This window comes from Haliaeetus leucocephalus, unplaced genomic scaffold, assembly GCF_000737465.1.
Source record: "Haliaeetus leucocephalus isolate CR32 unplaced genomic scaffold, Haliaeetus_leucocephalus-4.0 Scaffold101, whole genome shotgun sequence".
In the NCBI taxonomy this organism is placed as follows: Eukaryota; Metazoa; Chordata; class Aves; order Accipitriformes; family Accipitridae; genus Haliaeetus; species Haliaeetus leucocephalus.
In genome coordinates this window covers 2,624,236-2,642,143 of record NW_010972537.1, presented here as the reverse complement: position 1 = coordinate 2,642,143, position 17,908 = coordinate 2,624,236, and the positions used below count along the sequence as shown (strand labels likewise).

At 55.1% G+C, this 17,908-nt stretch overlaps 1 protein-coding gene across 2 annotated transcripts in view; it reads left to right on the top strand.

Moving 5' to 3' along the window:
* CACNG2 (calcium channel, voltage-dependent, gamma subunit 2) overlaps positions 1-11,063 on the top strand; it is a 52,437-nt gene extending 41,374 nt beyond the window's left edge. The window contains exons 2-4 of one of the 2 annotated variants that reach the window (XM_010585393.1): positions 5,900-5,983; positions 9,654-9,794; positions 10,246-11,063. In XM_010585393.1, coding sequence (XP_010583695.1) covers positions 5,900-5,983; positions 9,654-9,794; positions 10,246-10,781 — 761 coding nt within the window. In that variant the 3' untranslated portion in view covers positions 10,782-11,063. The remainder of the gene's footprint in view (positions 1-5,899; positions 5,984-9,653; positions 9,795-10,245) is intronic. The other variant, XM_010585395.1, reaches the window with a different exon arrangement.
* The last annotated feature ends 6,845 nt before the right edge of the window (positions 11,064-17,908 follow it).

Below are 17,908 nucleotides of genomic sequence, written 5' to 3'. Positions count from 1 at the left end.
TGGTACCAAACGGACTCTGCTCAGAAACAGGGTCCTGGAGCAGAAAGAAATGTTTGTATTTGTGTCTGACTACCTGCCCTTTGTGCACCGTTTCTTGCATTTCTTTCATGGGTAGATAGCAAGTATTAGTTTAATCTGCAAGGAAGATGACTTCTAAGGCAGGAATCACAAGTGTGATTTTGGGAGAGCTTTCATGTGCGTGCAGCCTTCGTGTTTATCTGGGAGCAGGTCATATCAAAGATGAGCACGTTACGTCTGAACTGGAAGGTGGGGAGAATCATCTGGCCCAAATGATCCAGTGTCTGATCACTTTCATATTTTTAATATAAATATCCTCAGGCTATTTCCCTGAGGCAGGCAAATACCATTATTCCCATTTTGAGTGAAAGAAGAGGGGGGTTAAGTGACTTGCCTAAAATGATACAGGGAGCGTGTGGTGGAAAGAGGTACTGAAACCTTGGCCAACACCAAGCCATCTTTCTGAGCTTTTAGAGACAACAGCTATATCCAGCCCCCTTTATTTATTTCCCTAGAAGCCACCATGCCAAAACCTCTTCTAAATTAGAGAGTGAGACTGAAGGAAAGCTTTCAGTGGATTGCTTTTTTCCATAAATGGAAATATCACAAATCATTCTGGGAAAACAGGTCTTTCTGTTCTCGTCCCTCTTTGTCTGCTTCTCTCCTTTTGGACGTCTTTTCTTCTGCCTCTGGCTCCCAGTTTTCAGATGTACAGTCCTGACCATTTAAAAGTGTTCCTACCCTGCAGGAAGGGAGTAGCTTTTCATTCTTTGGAACTTACTATTTTGCGATGGATTGCACTCTGCAGGCAAGCGAGACTTCTGAAAAGAGACAGGGCTGCACAAAGCCTCACAAAAATAAACCGTATCACCAACAATACCAAGCCAGGTTCTCATCAGGGGTAACTCGGTCTGACTCTCGCTGCAGCAGAGCTGATGGCTGCCAGCTGTCCTGGATAGACAGCATGTACCCAAACGATGACCTGGCCACGTTGGAGGAGGTCTCTCTGGGGGCTGAACGTGCAATTAACGTTGATTTTCGTGCGTCTTAGACATTCAGTCCCTCTTGGCAGTATGGCAGGTTGTCTCTGATCTTAATGCCCTGGCTGGGCAACTTCTGTCCCGGTCCAGGCACTGAGCAGGGTGCCTGTTGCACCAATCCTAGCTCCTGCAGACTGCATTTTCCAAAGCTTGGGCAGGCAACAAGCAAAAGATGGGGAATCTCATCTAAGAACTCCCAGTAATACCCAGGGAATTTGAGGGCTGCTCGGTGATTTTCCACGGACTGGGGCATCCCCAGCCTTTCTGTCCTGAGATGAGTCAGAGCTCCTCCCCACCTCCTTCCCAGCCTGCGCATCCCGAAGCGGGATGCTCGAAGGATGCCGACACCGATATGCCGGAGAGAGGGAGGTGGCTGCAATGAATGAGAGAGACCGAGAAACAGGAGGAAGATCTGGTGGGTGAGCACAAGGAAGAGGATGAGGGGAGAGCCCGAACTGCACTGGGAGAGCTGCAGGGAGGAGGTGGAAGCGTCTGGCTGAAGTTTCTCAGAGATGCAGGAGAAGCCAGAGAGCTCAACACCTGCCTGTTTCAGGGTTCGCAGCATGAAGTAGCTCAAGTTGGGAAGAATGAGAAGGGCAAAGGGACACAAGTACAGAGGACATTGCTCTTACTCCCTTCAGGGGCTCTCAGAGCCCTACACGCCCTCCCAAATAATGATTTGCTCTTGCTCAGGCATTCAGGGCTATTAACTAGAGGGTGGCACACGGCTTTTCCCTCCCTGGCTCCCCAAGCCACACGTGCAGCACAGAAAAAGGCTGTTGTGTCCATCCCTCCTCTCCCCGCGTGTGGCCGCGGCTTTTCCACCAGCGCAGGTGCCGGGGAGGCTGCTGCACCGTCTCAGCAGACGTCTGTCAGAGAATTGCCGAGTGACCTTGGCGCAAGAAGTGACATCGAGGCCTTCCCCTCACCGAGCGGGCGCCTGAACCGCCGCCATCCGTCGCTCACCTCCTCCGTGTGCTTGCTCAGCCGCTGGCGCCGGCGCACCCACGCCGTGCCCTCTTTAACACGTCCCCGTACGGCACGAGGCAGAGGGGTGCCGTCACCCCCGCTTTACAGGGTGGGACTCTAAGGCAGAAAGAAGAAGTGGTTTTAACAGCACGCCTGTGGCAGAGCAAAAACCGACTCTCGTTCTCCTATATTCCCAGTTAGCGCGTTAATGACCTAAATTCTGCATCCTTTCCCCATCCGTTGCCCAGAGGAGCTAGGAGGCATTGGAGGAGAGGGTGCGGTAGCACAAGACGAATAGTCAGCATCCAGCGTCACGGCGGTCTGTGCTCAGCACAGGCAACGCAGGGGCTACGGTGGGACCAACGCTGCCCGCCCTGCTCTCACGAACGCCGAGCAGGGTTGAGCCAGGGAGGAGGATCAGCCTGGCGCAGCGTATCAGCCTGCGGTGAAGGGCAGCTCCTGAATACCACAGCATTTTAAGCAAGCCAAGGCTGGACACCCCAATGGCCAAGCACCCTGCCGAGCCAGATCAATGCCTTTTGGAGACTCGGCACCAGGAACAGATTTGCAAAGAGCCTGCATGTCCCCTCACCCTGCCTAAGTGGCTGAACCTCTAACTAGCTATCCCACACAAGTCCATGTAAAAGACACCCTGGACAAGATGCAGCATCTTTCCCAAGCAGCTTGATTCTTCACATAGGAATTAATCAGGCTGAAATACAGCAAGAAACGAAGCAGGGGAGAGGGAGAAGAGAGGAAGCAAGGAAAGAAAGGATGGCACAGAGTGAGGGGGGTTCCAGCTGCAGTGCCTCTTCCCTCCCTGGCTGATTCCAACTGGGGGGCTCTGGCTGCGCTCCGGCAGCCTCACCTGGGGGGTACACGCAGGCTCTGCCGGCTCCCCCAGCGTGTACGGCCAGGAGGCACTCAGCATTCAGGATCTGCTGGGCAAGGAGCTGAAATCTGGGGCTGGAGAGCAGCAGCGTTCACATGCACTGTTGTCATGCTTTAACCCCAGCCAGCACCCCGCCCCCCCGCAGCCGCTCGCTCACTTCCCGCCAGTGGGATGAGGGAGAGAATCGGAAAAGTAAAAGTGAGAAAACTCGTGGGCTGACATAAAGGCAGTTTAATAGGTTAAGCAAAAGCCGCGCATGCAAGCAAAGCAAAACAAGGAATTCATTCCCCACTTCCCATGGGCAGGCAGGTGTTCAGCCAGCTCCAGGAAAGCCGGGCTCCATCACACATAATGGTGACTTGGGAAGACAAACACCGTCACTCTGAACATACTCCCTTCCTTTTCCTTCCCCCAGCTTTATATGCTGGGCATGACATCCTATGGTCTGGAATATCCCTTGGGTCAGCTGGGGTCAGCTGTCCCGGCTGTGTCCCCTCCCGACTCCTTGTGCCCCCCCAGCCTGCTCGCTGGTGGGGTGGGGGGAGAACTAGAAAAGCCCTTGGCTCTGTGTAAGCACTGCTCAGCAGCAAGGAAAACATCCCTTTTATCAGCACTGTTTCCAACACGAATCCAACACAGAGCCCCATACTAGCTACTATGAAGACAATTAACTCTATCCCAGCCAAAACCAGCACAACTGTACAGCAGTGACCGCAGCCAAAGGACCAGGGTGATGAGCTGCTCGTCTGCTGCGGGCAGATGGCCCCAGGCAGTCAGGGACAAGCAAGGAAAAGGAGCCCCTTCATGCTGTATCTGCCTTCCTCGCAGGTATTTAAGTGGGCAAGTAGCAGGGTGGGACTGTGGCAAGGGAATTTGCTTGGCTATGAGGCTTTCCTTCCAGAAAAGCCATGGCTGAGAAGCAGATGCTTCTTGCACGAGGTAATTGAATTGGGGATGGGTGATTAATAACCTCCTTTCCTAAACCACAGTTTCAGTGCGGGAATAACACTTCAGAGGTACACGGAGAGGCTTTGTTCCTGCTTTCTTCTCCTATTGCTTACCTCTTACATACACACACATACTCCTCTCTGCTGTCTCTAGCTTCTTCATGGAAGCTCTTTGAACTAGTAGTTAATGGTGATATGTATCTCAGAAGCATCAGACACGAGCCCACGGGATGCAGAAGGAGCTGAGCTTGGGGGCTGACCTAAAGGAACCCACCTACCTGCCTTCTACAGCTCTTTGCTCAGCACTGCCTCCCAAAGCATCCCGAACCTTGATCCAGCAAGGCTTGGCCCTGAGAAGAAACTCAGGGGGAATCCTTTGAGCTTGGTCCTTCTTCCAGCTATTCCCAAATACCTGAAAGATCATTGGAATTCATCTGGAATAAACCTTCCAAGACATGACTTGGGGACTTGACATGGACCCTGCAGGTCTCAGCCTGGGTAGGGTTGGCCTGGAAGAGCTCTGGGTTCCTCACAAGCAACCCTTCCCAGGGGCAACAACCACAAGTGTGGTGGCTTCATTGTCCCCTCACCCTGCGCACCCAGTTGGTCCAGTGGCAGGGCCAGGGTGGCAGGCGGCTTTCCTGGGTGACAGCATTTGTCACTCTCCAGACTTGGGCCCCAAACGCTTCTGCTGATGGATCAGTCAGCATGAGCCACTTTGGTGGCTGACCTCTGGTGAGGGGGCCCATGGGATCACCATGCCTATCCCATGCACGTCATGCGGACACTGCATTCCTCCTTTACGGACAGATTATGTCCATCAGTTCTGTGCTAATGGACAGCCCGTGCAAGAGTCCAGAAGGAAATGTAAGGGAAGGCGGAAGAAAAAGTTTGGGGGAACTCCAGGAGCTATAATGGAATTGCCTGCCATATGGTCACCCCTGTACAAGCATGAACAACCTGATCCTTTGAGATACTAGTCAGCCAGTGGTCATGATGATGACGTGGCTTGAAGATTACCTCTCTGGAGTGGTATTTCTGATTTCAAGAGGAGAGAGACATGAATGACAAAAATAAGAGCCTGGTAGACATCCCAGATGACAAAAGACTGAGAAGATGTCACTGGCCTCCTGCTGGGATAGCTTTGCTGGTTGTGGGCTGTGTAAAAAAAGGGTGCCCCATGACTAAAGCTAGCAGAAGGCTCTGTACATAAACCAGCCGGGCAAAACTGAGGGTGACCAGCCCAGCTTCCCTCACTTACGGTGGAAGATTTTTCTCCCCCAGTGCAGAGGGTGTTTTGCTGCTGAGCTGCATATGCACGCTTGCACCAAGCTTCTTGTAGCCTTAGTCTGTCAGAGGACACAAGAGGAGGCCTGATAAAGGTATGCAAAACCAAGCAGTCATACGGAGAAAGTAGATTAAGAGCTTTTGTTCTTCTCATACCGCAGCAGAACAATGGGATGTATCCTGCCCATGAAACGAATAGGCAGCAAACTCACAGCTGAGAGAAACAAACGCTTTTCCACCCAAACCTGATCACCCCGCCGTACACAGCACTGCTGGGATCCACCAAGGCCACGCCAGGTGAAACACAAATACCCACATTTACGCCGGCCAATGCTGAGGGAAGGGACCCCAATCCTCTTGCTTCGCAGCGTGACCCAGTCTCCGGCTCCTCTTCCCATCCCACCTCCCTCCGAAGCGAGCGGTGCTCTCCTGTCCGTCTGCGGCAGGAATCGTGCCGGCTGGCCAAAGCCTCTGGTGCTCTCCACCGTCGAGCGAGGGGTGCTGGGCTAGGTGGGCATCAGGCTGGATCCAGATGGCGAATCCCACGTTCCTCTGCAAATAAGAGGGAGATACGTGTGCGAGAGTGCGAGGGGAGTACGTGGGCATTTAATGGGCATCCATACAGGAGCGGGCGTGCTGCCTGGGAGGAAGGCAGGGCGGGCACAAAGGGCGATGCAGAGGGCAGCTGTTTCTGCGAGGCAGGTTTTGGTGTTCTCATTTGTTCTTTTTTTTCTCTTGTTCCCTAGGGAATTTTAAAGGTCTGTGTAAGCAAATCGATCACTTCCCTGAGGATGCAGATTATGAAGCCGATACAGCAGAATATTTCCTCCGTAAGTCCGCAGGCTCTTCTTGCAATGGCTTGTAGGTGCTAGCGTCGGGTGCCTTTTGCTTTCTGCAGGTAGGGTGGTGGAGATGCTGGGACCTGTGAGGCTCAGCGGGCCAGAGGAGGTGACCCCAGAGCCTCGCCACCCCCAAAAACGGCTCCACTCTCACCTCCCTGGGCCCTGCCCATGAGAGAGTGCAAGGTGTGAACTCATAGTAACAACCAGTGGCATTTTTTATTAACGGCAATTAATTAGGATATAAATCCAGAGGCTTCAAATCCATCAGAGAGCTGCTGAGTGGGCATAAGGTCAGGACTGCGCTGGCTGGGGCAGTGTGAGTGTGTGTGAGTGTGTGTGTCCTCCTAAAGCAGAGGAAGTTTGTATTTCCTTACCTGATACTCCAGTTGCATCAGATTTAAGACATTAGCCAGATGGTGTCCGAGGAGCACCTATTTCTGTCTTCACCTTTCCCCAAACACCACTTGCCTACAGAGGCTGCAGACCTGATCTTTGCTGGTTTTAGTGATTTTAGTGATGGGAATGGGAAGGAGGAATAAGGACAGTCAGAGCCCTTTGAAGAAAAGACCTGATGCTCACCCAGAGCCCCTTGGGGAGGTGCTGTACCCCAGGTACACGGCGTCTCCATAAAGAAACCTAACCTAAGCTCCAAGTCCAGCCTGGGACGTGCAGGTAAAGCTTGCACAGCGTCGCACATGGGGACAGGGAAGGCAGCCTGGCCAGCAGGACAGATCCACATCATGTGTTGCCCTCCCTGATCGCAAGTCAGCATTTCCACCTGCCCCAGAAGCAGGAGCTTGCTCTTCCTTTGGCACAGCTGAACAGGGATCACTCCTCCTCTTAGGTCCCCACCTCGCTATCCTGCCCTCCCTCCACAAGCCCAACGCGTTTTGGCATCATGAGATCTTCTCCTTTCAGAAATCTGAGATAAGAGCTTTTGACCTCCCAAGGTTAAGCATCAGAGGTCTCCAAAGGCCGGGAGTCTTTCAGAATAGCTCCTTGTCATCTGGGCATGCTCCAAGCCAGATGTAGAGACCCAGCCCTGCAGCAGGGATGAGAGAGATAATTTAGGCTCTGTGAGGCTCATTTGTATGTGAAAAGAGGCAGATCTTATGCTGCTTCCTCTCGGTTTCTCAAACAGTTCTTCATCCACTGTAAATTGTAAATAACCCAGGGAGATTGCTTCTTTCAGATGCCTTTCTGCAGCATTGGTCTCTTAATCGCTGTGTGGCCCCTGAACAGCAGAGCTGAAGACTGGGGTTTGATCCAGTTTGGCACAGCGAGTATGGAGGCTGCCTCTGAGGGCAAACCAGCTCTTGCAGAGTCGTTTGGGAGCGAGGAAGCTGCCTGCAGCATCAGCTGCCCTTCAGAAAGAAGAGTTGGAGGAAGGGGGCGAACATCTCAAGAAGGATGGGTCTGTTCCCTCAGAGGGAACAAGATCTGAAGACGACGACTGGCCCAACATCAGGACCTGATGGTGTCCCCAGGGTAGCGCCCTTTTTAAGAAAGAACGAGGTTCAAAGAGGAATTTGGCAAGTCAGTAAAGGACTATTTGGGTCACTTCTGAGGGAAGTGGGATTTCTGCTGGCTTAGACCTGACTGGAGAGGGACCCCACTGAACAGCTTCTTCCCAGGACTTCTGCCAAACCGGATTCCCTGGGCGCTCTGCATGGGTACTGGCAAGAACAGCTAGGAAGTTGTTTATTAGTATCAGACTAGGCGATTCCCACATTCAGGGGACCAGGATGATCGTGGGGCAGTGTCCATGGCCTGGCTAGAAGGGCTTAGACTTTATTTCTGCCAGCCATCCACATAAGGTGCCTTAGGCTTTTTGAAATCAAATGCTTGTTGTCAGAGAGGAAGCAGAAGCATCCCTGCATTTCTTTGCTAGAAGACACTTGAGTTAGAGAGTAGAGAGATGATAGGAGGGAGCATCTGAACACCATCATGAGTCCCCTTCTCTTTAGACCAAAGGCTCCAGACCCAGGAAGGCTGGATGAGATTCTGCCCCTCTCTTGCTGGTGTGGTCCTCCTGAAGGACAGAAAGCAGGGGCTGAGGGAGGCTGCTGTCCTCCCCCATCACATAACGCCCGCAGCTCCCCATGTCAGCCAGCAACTTTGTGTTCTCCCAACAGATATGAATTTCAGAATTAAGACCCAGATAAAACTGATGCGCTCAGGGCCAGGCTGTGGGACTGACCGACCATCCCTCTAGAAACCCTCTGAACAGTGGATGTCTGCCTGATGTTTGCTTTCTGCCATTCAAGCTTCCCATTGTCAAATCCCACCTTGCTTTCCAGAAGCTATTAAGATGGTTATTATCACTATCCTCTTCCCTGAAACACAGCCAGGCAGAACTGGAAAGCAAGCAAGAGAGGTTTCACCCTGCCTTTTGCACTCCCCACGCACAGGCAGTGGGCTAGGGCCCCCCTCAAAGAGCCGATTGCTTGTGCCTGGTAGGATCCTGACACTGACAGGGTCTCTGCCTGCGTAGGAAAAAGTCCTACGCTTGCTTCAGTAGGTTTCATTCTTACAGGCGAGGAGGGATTAGCTTTCATCCCCCCTTCCAGGTCTTTGCTCCACAAGCAGAATTGCACCAGCCCATCTGATACCTTTCTTTATCAAGCAAGGCTTCATTTCACACTTTAACAGCTTACTTTCTCTTGGGAAGGGAGGAGGGAAGGCCTTCCTAGTTAAAAAACGTGAATATTGACAACATGAATTCAGGCAGACTGTTGGTACCCACTGAACAGCCCACGAGCAGTGTGTGCGTGCGCGGGTGTACGTCTACACAGTCCTGGCCTTTTGCTGCATGAATATGAGAGAGTCGCCCCAGAAGCTTTGGGGTATGTTTTGCACGTGCGTATGAGCATATACGTGCATCTATACCCTTGCCCTCTGCTGGCTGAGCTCTTCCCGTATCGACCGATGGAGAGTGTGCGTGTGTGGGAGCTGGCACATCCGAACCCATCACTGCCCTCTGGAAGGAGCCCAGCCGTTTAACCACTAGGATAAGCCCCGCGATTCTGCACGCAGGGCTGGGACTTTCGCTTCTCAGTCCTCACTGCAGCCGCAGAGCAGTGCACAGCATCAGGAGCTCCTTCCCAGCCCTAAAAAAAAAAAAAAAAAAAATTCTCTCCTTGAGATGCTCATGCCCTTTCGGGAGGATTTGAGATTGAGCAGCTCCACGGGAAGCATTTGGGTTGCTGCTCTTTGAAGAGCAGGCTTGAGCGGCAGCACCCCGCAGGAGGAGAGACGGGATGGTGCTGGGGCTCCCCCTCCAGCCCATAGTCCCCCCAAAAGCAGAGGAAAAGACAGCGTGAGGGGGGACAGGCAGCACGGGCAGGCTCCCAGCTCAGCCACCAGCCCCACAGCCCCCACCAGCAGCAGTGGCCAGGACGCAGGAGAGTTGCTTCGGACCGCTCTCTTTTTCTGACACACTTTGTTTCTCTCTCCTTCCCTCCGTCCCCCAACACCTTTATCCCTCCTCGAATTACTCCCTCCCCACACGTTGCCCTCCATCTCTGCCCTTCACCCCCACCCACAAAATGTGCTCGCGTCCCCCCATCCCCTCGCCCCGGCACCGTTTCCGTGCCCTTTTTTCCTCTCTCTCACACCTGCACTGTTCTTTCTGCCCCTCTCCCTCTCTCCTCCGCAGGGGCTGTTAGAGCCTCTAGTATTTTCCCGATCCTGAGCGTGATTCTGCTTTTCATGGGTGGACTCTGCATTGCAGCCAGCGAGTTCTACAAAACCCGACACAACATCATCCTTAGTGCCGGCATCTTCTTCGTGTCTGCAGGTAAAGGGATGCAGAGGGCCTGACGCCCCGGAGATGGGCTCCGGGGTGGGGGGTGTGGGGGGAGCCTGCCCAGTTGGAGCATCCAGCAGGAGCATCCTGCTGCCCAGGCAGGAGCGCGTGTGTTTCCCAGCCTGGATGAGCCTTAATTGGGGTGAAAGCAGCCTCCCAAGGATGCCTCTCCACCCCGCCTGCTGCTTGGGAGCTGCTGGAGGGAGAGGGTTTCCCTACATCCAGGGACCAGCCAGGAGCGCAGTCCAGGGATGCAGCAGGCACACGAGGAGGGTCTTGCCCCGTTTCCCCAAGGAAAGCTGCCCACCGGGAGGGGCTGGGTGGCTGGGGGACGTCCCGTCCCTAACTCCTGGGGGCAGGGGCTCAACCCCACGGCCCCCGCCGCTGCCATGGGTGACCCTCCTGACGTCTCCCTCTCTCTCCTCCGCCGGCCGGCTGGCAGGTCTGAGTAATATAATTGGCATCATCGTATACATATCAGCCAACGCTGGAGACCCCTCCAAGAGTGACTCCAAGAAGAACAGCTACTCCTATGGCTGGTCCTTCTACTTTGGGGCCCTGTCCTTCATTATAGCTGAGATGGTGGGAGTGCTGGCCGTCCACATGTTCATAGACCGGCACAAACAGCTGCGCGCCAACGCTCGTGCCACGGACTACCTCCAGTCCTCCGCCATCACCCGCATCCCCAGCTATCGGTACCGCTATCAGAGACGCAGCCGCTCCAGCTCCCGCTCCACCGAGCCTTCACACTCCAGGGATGCCTCTCCCGTCGGGATCAAAGGGTTCAACACCCTCCCATCAACAGAGATCTCGATGTACACCCTGACCAGGGACCCGCTGAAGGCAACCACCACCCCCACCGCCACCTACAACTCCGACAGGGATAACAGTTTCCTCCAGGTTCACAACTGTATCCAGAAAGAGAACAAGGACTCTATCCACACCAACACAGCCAACCGCCGGACCACCCCGGTATGAAGCCGTCGCCAGGAGCTGAAAATGGGGCAGGAGCGGGCAGGAGGAGATGGGGTGGGCTGCGGGGTGGGGAGGGGGGAAGGGAGCAGGGGGCAGGAGGGGGGTGGGAAGGAGGAGGAGGTGGAAGCGCCCCTTGGGGGGGTGGGAACCTTCCCAACGCAAAAAAAAAAAAAAAAAAAAAAAAAATCCACAAAAAACAACAAAAACCAACAAAAAAAAAAACAACAAAAAAACCAACCAACGAACAAGCAGATAAGCAGACAAACAAGCGAGAGAACAAAAAAAACAAACAAACAAATGAAAAGGAAACTCGAGGAAAGAGACGACAGTGAAAAAAATTGTTTAAAAAAAAAAAAGAAAAAGAAAAAAGGAAAAAAAAGAAAAACTTTAAAACCGAAAGAGATTTAAAAAATAGAAATAAATTTAAAAGAAAATGCATGATTTCCCATGTACCATTATTTTAACATTTAATAAAAACAGACTTAAAAAAAAATAAAAGGGAACCAAGAAATAACAAACGACAATAAATCAAGTGGGAGGAGGAAGAGGAGGAGGCAGCTCTTTGGATTTTGGGGGGTTTTATTATTTAATTTTACGGTTTGTTTCCCACTTACCTTTAACCCAGCATGGGCTCCTCAGGCGACAGGGGATGGGGGTTCAGGTGGCAGCAACTTGGTGTCCTTGGGCCAGTTACGGAGGATCCTGGGGCGCCAGGGTCAACTGCGACCCGCTCCGTTCCCCCGGGATCCGTGGGGATCCGCTCCGTTCCCCCGGGATCCGTGGGGATCCGCTCGTCCCCCGTGGGTCCGTAGGGGTTCAGAGTGACTCCTGTCCAGGAGCCGATGCTGAGTCACCCTTCTGCAGTGTCCCCAGGGGGGGGTCCCCACTTCCCCGGCCCTGGGGACCCTGGGGTTAACAGTGACAGTACAAAAAGCAGACACAGTAAATAAAGATACACACACACACACACACAGAGACAAAAAAAAGGACAAAAAAAGGTTTCTTAAAAAAAAAAGTGGCAATTTTTTTAATAAAACAACAGCTATAAATAAATGTAAATATAATAAGTGGATTTACTTGCAAGAAAAACAGATAGTATTTTTTTCTTTTCATTTTTGTTTTCTCCAGCTTTAAACTGTGAAAAAAAAAGAAAAAAGAGAAAAGACAGCGGGGAGCGGGGTGGGAGGCTCAGGCAGAGGGTGGGGGGCTGACGGAGGGGAACGGGGGTTCCCATCCCTTTGGGATGCTGCTGCTGCGGTGGGAAGCGGGGGGGGCCGCGGGAGGCCAAAGCCGAGGGCAGCGTGCCGATGGCGGGGAGGGCAGCACTCGTGCAGACACGCTCTCCTGTGAATGCTCCGGAGGCTCCCCAGGGCAGACGCGTGCCCCCCCGGCCCCCCAAATTTGCCCGCAATCCCCCTTAGGTCCCACCAGCGGGGCTGCGGCCATGTCAGGGTATGGTGAGGCCCACCCTGCTGCCCCACAAAATGGCTCCTCGCCCACCCTGGCCGTGGCCAAGCCCCCCCCCCGACCCAAAGCTGGCCACCGGCTGCTCGGCCTCGACACACGAACCCCCTCCGGCCTCCATCCTGGGGAGACCCCCGCTCCGGGCCTGAGACCCCCCCCACAAGTCATGGCGGCCATGCCAGGGAGAGGCGCGAAGTCGTCGGGCATCTCCACGTCTGCTGGGTTTTACCCTCGTCCCCCACCTCGCCGGGGTCCCACACCGGGACCCCTGGCCTGGCTGCAGCCCCCCTCCCTCCCTGCCATGCTCGGAGGGGGGGAAATGGGGTACCGGGGGTGCCAGGAACCGCTTTTAATCCAGCTCCCCCCGCAATGGCCGCCGCGGATACAAGCAGGAGGGGAGACGGCGGCAGGGGAGCGTGGAGGGGGGGGACCCCTCTGTGACACCCCCATGAGCTGCGGCAAGGACAAGGGCTCCTTTTGGGGCTGCTCCCCAAAAGCAGCAGCACCCCGGGGGCAGGCGCGAGGCCGAGGGTTTGCAGGATGGGGCCGCCGAGCCCTTGGGCAGCTCAGACCCACTTTTCGACTGGTTGTTGGTTTTTTTTTTTCCGTCCCCGTTCCCGTTGCTCCAGTTTTAGGAGCTGCGCAGTCCCCCGCTTTGCATCCCAGCGGGTTTTCTTCTTAAAAGCAGCCTGATCCTCCCTGCAACCCCCCTGCCGCCGCTGCTTTAACCCCCCTCCCCAGGTACAGGGTGGGGGGGGGCCAGCCATGGGAGGGGGGGTCACCCCCAAAAAACAGCATCACAGGGCAAGAGGAGGATGCGAGCGGCTCGGCTGGGTGTCCAGACCCCCGCGTCGCTGAAATCCCCTCCCGTGACCCCTCCAGCCCTTTAAAAAAGATTCACAGGGAACCACCCCCCCACTTTCCGATGCCCACCCCCCCCCAAGGAATAAGTTAAAGCTGGTTTCCCGGACCCCCGGCGTCGAGGGAGAGCGGCGTTGGGGTTTCCATCCCCAGCCACCCTCGCCCGTCCGACGCCGCGCGGAGCTGGGGAGCATTCACAGGGCCGAGCATGCCCCCCCCGGGGCCAGGCGGGAAAGGGGGAGAGCACGTGCAGGAGGTGAGGGCTGGTGGGGAAATTTTTTTTTTTTCGAGGGGGTCGCTCATGTCCAGCTCAAACCAGTATGAGAAACCAACCTCCATTTTCTTTATTTCGTGGTTTTTTTCAGATTGTTAAAAAGAAAAAAAATTTTAAAAAGAGAAAATGACAAAAAAAAAAAAATCCTGGTACATGAAATAAAGATTTTTTTTTTTATAACTTGGTCCTCGTTTATGTGGATTTATTGGGGGGGGGATTTATTGTTCCACTGTGCCGGAGGAGCACCTGGAAACCCAGCAAGAGAATCAACTGTTGCAGAGAGTTTTGTCCTCTTTGGCAACTCAGTGGATGGTCTTGCTTCAACCGCTCTTCTCAAGCCTGTCTTCGAGGTACAAGCAGGAAGATAAGGCAAGAGGAGAGGGCTTTGCCACAATTGTTTTTTGAAGTAAGTGCGGGTAAACCCAAGTCACGCATGTGGGCTTTCCCTGATGCCCTCCAAAACATCTGCTCCAGCCCCCGTTTAGCCCCCAGCGTCACTCCTCTTGTCCCGTTCCTCCCACGGTGGTGGTACCACGAGGGATGGTGCCCCAACTCCCACCCAAAACCAGCAGCTCTCATGGTGGCAAGCCAAGAACCGCCAGCGAGCTCAGAATTCCCACAGGCTTGAGGGCTCAAAAAAGAAAAAAGAACGTGGGCTTAATGTCGTTTTGGGGTTTTGTTCAGCCACTCATGGGATTTCTGGCGATTTTCCTCAGTAGCTGGGTTGGCAGTGGCTGCCTGGTGGAAATGCTCGGCGTCGTGCCAAGGTCCCCTCGCTCTCCGCTGGGCTCCCGCTCGCTGTGGGACCCTCCGTGGCTTTCTGGAATGGACCAGGATCCCCACCAGACCCCGTCACCACCGGATTAGAGGGGTGACAGGGAAGGGCAGACACCTGAGTGACAAAGCCCATCCGAAGCGCGGCCAGGGTCTGACCCATGACGGGCCAGCGAGACCAAGAGCTGAACGAGCAGGTGGGACCAGGGGGGTTAATTCGGCGGCGGCAGGGGGGCAATGGGGTGAAGGCACACCGGGCTCCAGATGTCCCGGCAGACACCCACGGGTCGCAGCGCGATCATGGCACCACGGTCCTCCCCGCCGTCCGATGCACCTCATGGGATCCCACGGCCGGCACCAGTGGGTCCCCGCTCTGACCCTCCCAGACCAACCCCTACTCCAGCCCAGCCCCTCTCCAGCTCACCCCTCTCCTTTGGGACCCCGGTAGCACCTCACACCCACCCCCCCAACGCCTGCCAGCACACCCATTTCACGGACCAGCCGGCAGGAGGCTTCACCGCCCGGGTAATTGGGGGCACCCGCCGCCCCATTTCTGCTCCCCCTCCAGGGACCCTTCCCGGGAGCAGCAGCCTTGCCAAGAAGGAGGGCGCGAGGAGGGGAGAGGCAGCAAAGCGGGCCAGGCGCCGGCTCAGGGGGACGCCGGGGAGCTCCCGACCCTGCCACGTGCACGTCTAGGACGCAGCCGCCTCCCCGCCTCGTCTAGCTCAGAGACCCCAAAAACCTTCTCACCCCCTCCTCGTCCCCTTTGCCTGAAGCTGCCACCAGTGCTGGCTGCCCCCACCTAGGCATGGGTGGGATGAGCTGGAGAACCGCCCCCCCCCGCATATTCTCCATCCTTCCGACGATATTTCCAACCCTGGCCCCACTGCAGAGCTGGGGGCAAGAGGGTGCTCCCTCGTGTGTCCCCCCATGCCAGTGGGGCACTGGGGAGATGCGGCTCCGGTTCCCACGCGATGCCCTGCCTGGAGCGGAGAGGGTACATGGCTCAGCCCCCCCTACATGACTCCATGAGGTTCTCCTTCCTCGCAGGATGCAGATGGTCCTACTTTTTCCTCTCTGCTTCTCCCCTTCTCCCTCTGGCTTTTACAGGATGGGGCAACAGAGTGGGAGAGGCGGCGAAACGGCACCGGCCTGAAATTAGCCGTGGGGAATGCTGCTCAGATGGGGCCAGCCTCCATGCCATAATAATTAATACTAATACTCAGCACTTATACAGCACTTTTCATGTTCAAAGCACTTTACAAACATTAACTAATTAATCTGTCATATTAAGTGATGTCTTAAAGGGGCAGCATTGAAAGCAAAGGGCTTGTGCATGGGCGGGAGCCCTCATTCCCCCTCTCTCCCAGGGCACATTAACGCTTGGGTGGGTGCGAGACCCTAAAATGTTACCCCGTGCCCCTCCTGGGTCTCAGTGCTCCCCGTGCCACTTGCTTGCCTCTCCCAGTGCTGGCTCTGTGCTCTGGCAGGTCCTGGGTATACCAGGGGTGAGCAAGGCACCAGGGTCTTCTCCTCCACAGCACTGAGCCACTTGAGGTCCTGAGGATGCTGAAGACTCGGGGCTGAGAGGTAAGTTAAAATACTTGGGTTGGAAAAGTCCCCCTGCACCAGTCAGAAGTCCCAGCAGTGGAGGAGGAGAACCAGCAGGCCCTTTGCAGTGCAGCAGGAGCAGAGATGCAGCAGGGAAAGCCTGGTCTGATGCCTTCAGCCAGGTCCCCGTCACACCCCAGCCCCGGGACCTCTCTAGGGGGCAATGGTCATTCCTTGCTTTCATGAAAGCAGCACCCAACCCTTCATGGGGCTGATTTCTGACAGCCCCCCCCCACCTCCAAATCTGAGGACACGCTCTCAACTGCTGGCTGGGGATGGGTGGAAGGCAGGCAGGGCATCTGCCAGGGAGAGCGATCCCCTAGGATGGCTCTGGAGAAGGATCCAAGCTCAAGAGAGCACACTCTGCCCAAGCAACGCTGGCCAGTGCTGGCAGCGGTGCCAGGTCTTCCATAGCTGTGGAGGCAGCGTGGCTGAAGAGGGGGGTCCCTTTGGGGGACGGTACGGGGCAAGGGAGCGATTCCTGCTGAGTAACGCCCGGCTCCTGGCGCTGGTGGGTCTGTCATTAACGTGTGCTCACCGTTCCTCTGCTGCCTCTCTCGTATGGACCACAGCCAGGGCTGGCTGGGTTTTGATTCTGTGGGAGATGCTCTGAGAGCTCCTCATGTGGGGAAACCCAGATACTTGGCTATTAAATTAACGCCGGGCATTTAACAGCATCATTCAAATGGTTTAAACACCTAGGAGCCATAATTAGTAATAATGGTTTGGTGAGGGAGGAAATTAAGACCCAGGTATGGAGCCCAGTACTTTTCTCTGCAGATAATTTTTAGTGCCAAATGACTACAGAGAGAGGCCAAGCGTCAGACACACAAGTCTACTGTCTTGCTTGCGTGTGAGGAATAACACGGGGGAGGAAGACAGCCACATATCTCACCTTTCAAAAGCCAAGCACCGAGGCCAAGGATGGAGAGTGGCTCGAGAAGGAGAGCTGATGGAGAAAGGGGGTCTGTGAGGAGGTACAGTCAACCTAATGAAAGCCGGTAGGTGAGCAAAGCTGGCAAAGGACAGGCCAGCTGAATGTCCTGGAGGTCTGTCCAAGAGTAGAGGTGGCTCCAGACGACTCGGCATTCCCTCCCCGGGTGCCTTCCACCTGCTGGGGGCTTCTCCCCTCCTCTCCCCAGGCCCTTCTGGACACCCCCTGGAGAGACAGAAAGAAGAGGCAACAGTTTTGGTAGGGAAGGGAGGCAGAGGGAGGGTAAATTTTAGGAGTAGCCAAGGACCTGTACAGATTAAGGGGATATGAATTAAATGCCACCAGCCTGAGTTTTCCCTCCAAGAGTGGAGAACAAGTCATCCCTCTCGCTAAGCTAAGGCATGGAGCTGGACTCCGTGGGGGCTGCGGCCCATTATGCTGCTCCTCACGCAGGCAGGGCATTTACAAGAAGTCCTGACCAAACCGAGCACACCCACACCACATTTCGGTGGCTCCGCAGAGCTCCAGAGCAACCGTGCAGCCAAAATGCCCCATGGAGAGGAGATACTCCTCTCCAGCCCGGGAGAGAGGACAGGGACTTGTCCCCGGGACATGGGACAGGTCCTAAAAAGACCTTTTCCTGGGGATCTGTGCCCACAAGGGTAGGGCAGACATCTGTGATGTCCCAGTGTCCATGGTGGATACTCCATCCTAAAGCCAAAAACCACAGGCTGGTAAAGAGGTGCCGAGGACCTGCCGAGCATGGAGCTGCAGTGAGGACCCTGCCAGAGAAGCCAGGACCCCAATGGGCCATGCTGCTTCCCATGGGCACAGCAGCAGAGGCAGGAGACTGGCAGCTGGGTGCTCGCTCATCCCTCGTCTTCCCAGGCTGCAAATCCCAGATTTGACCTGGCTCCGGCAGAGCCAACGCAGATGTGAACCGTTCTGGCAGAGTGTTGTCATTTGTGCCAGTTTTACGCCGCAGAGAGGAGTAACGTGCGAATGACGCCAAACCCTGCTGGCCTCATTTCGCTTGCCCTTTACTGAAACCCCCGGGCCTTGCACCCTGGGCACGGAGCAATGAGGGTGCAGCGGCTCGCGTGTGCAACGAGGGCTCGGACAAGGCGGCCTCGGCATCTCCACAGCGGTCGGCTCTTGACATTGCGGAAAGTCCGCAGTGAAGGAGCTGGCTGGCCTGGCACCGGCAGCTTT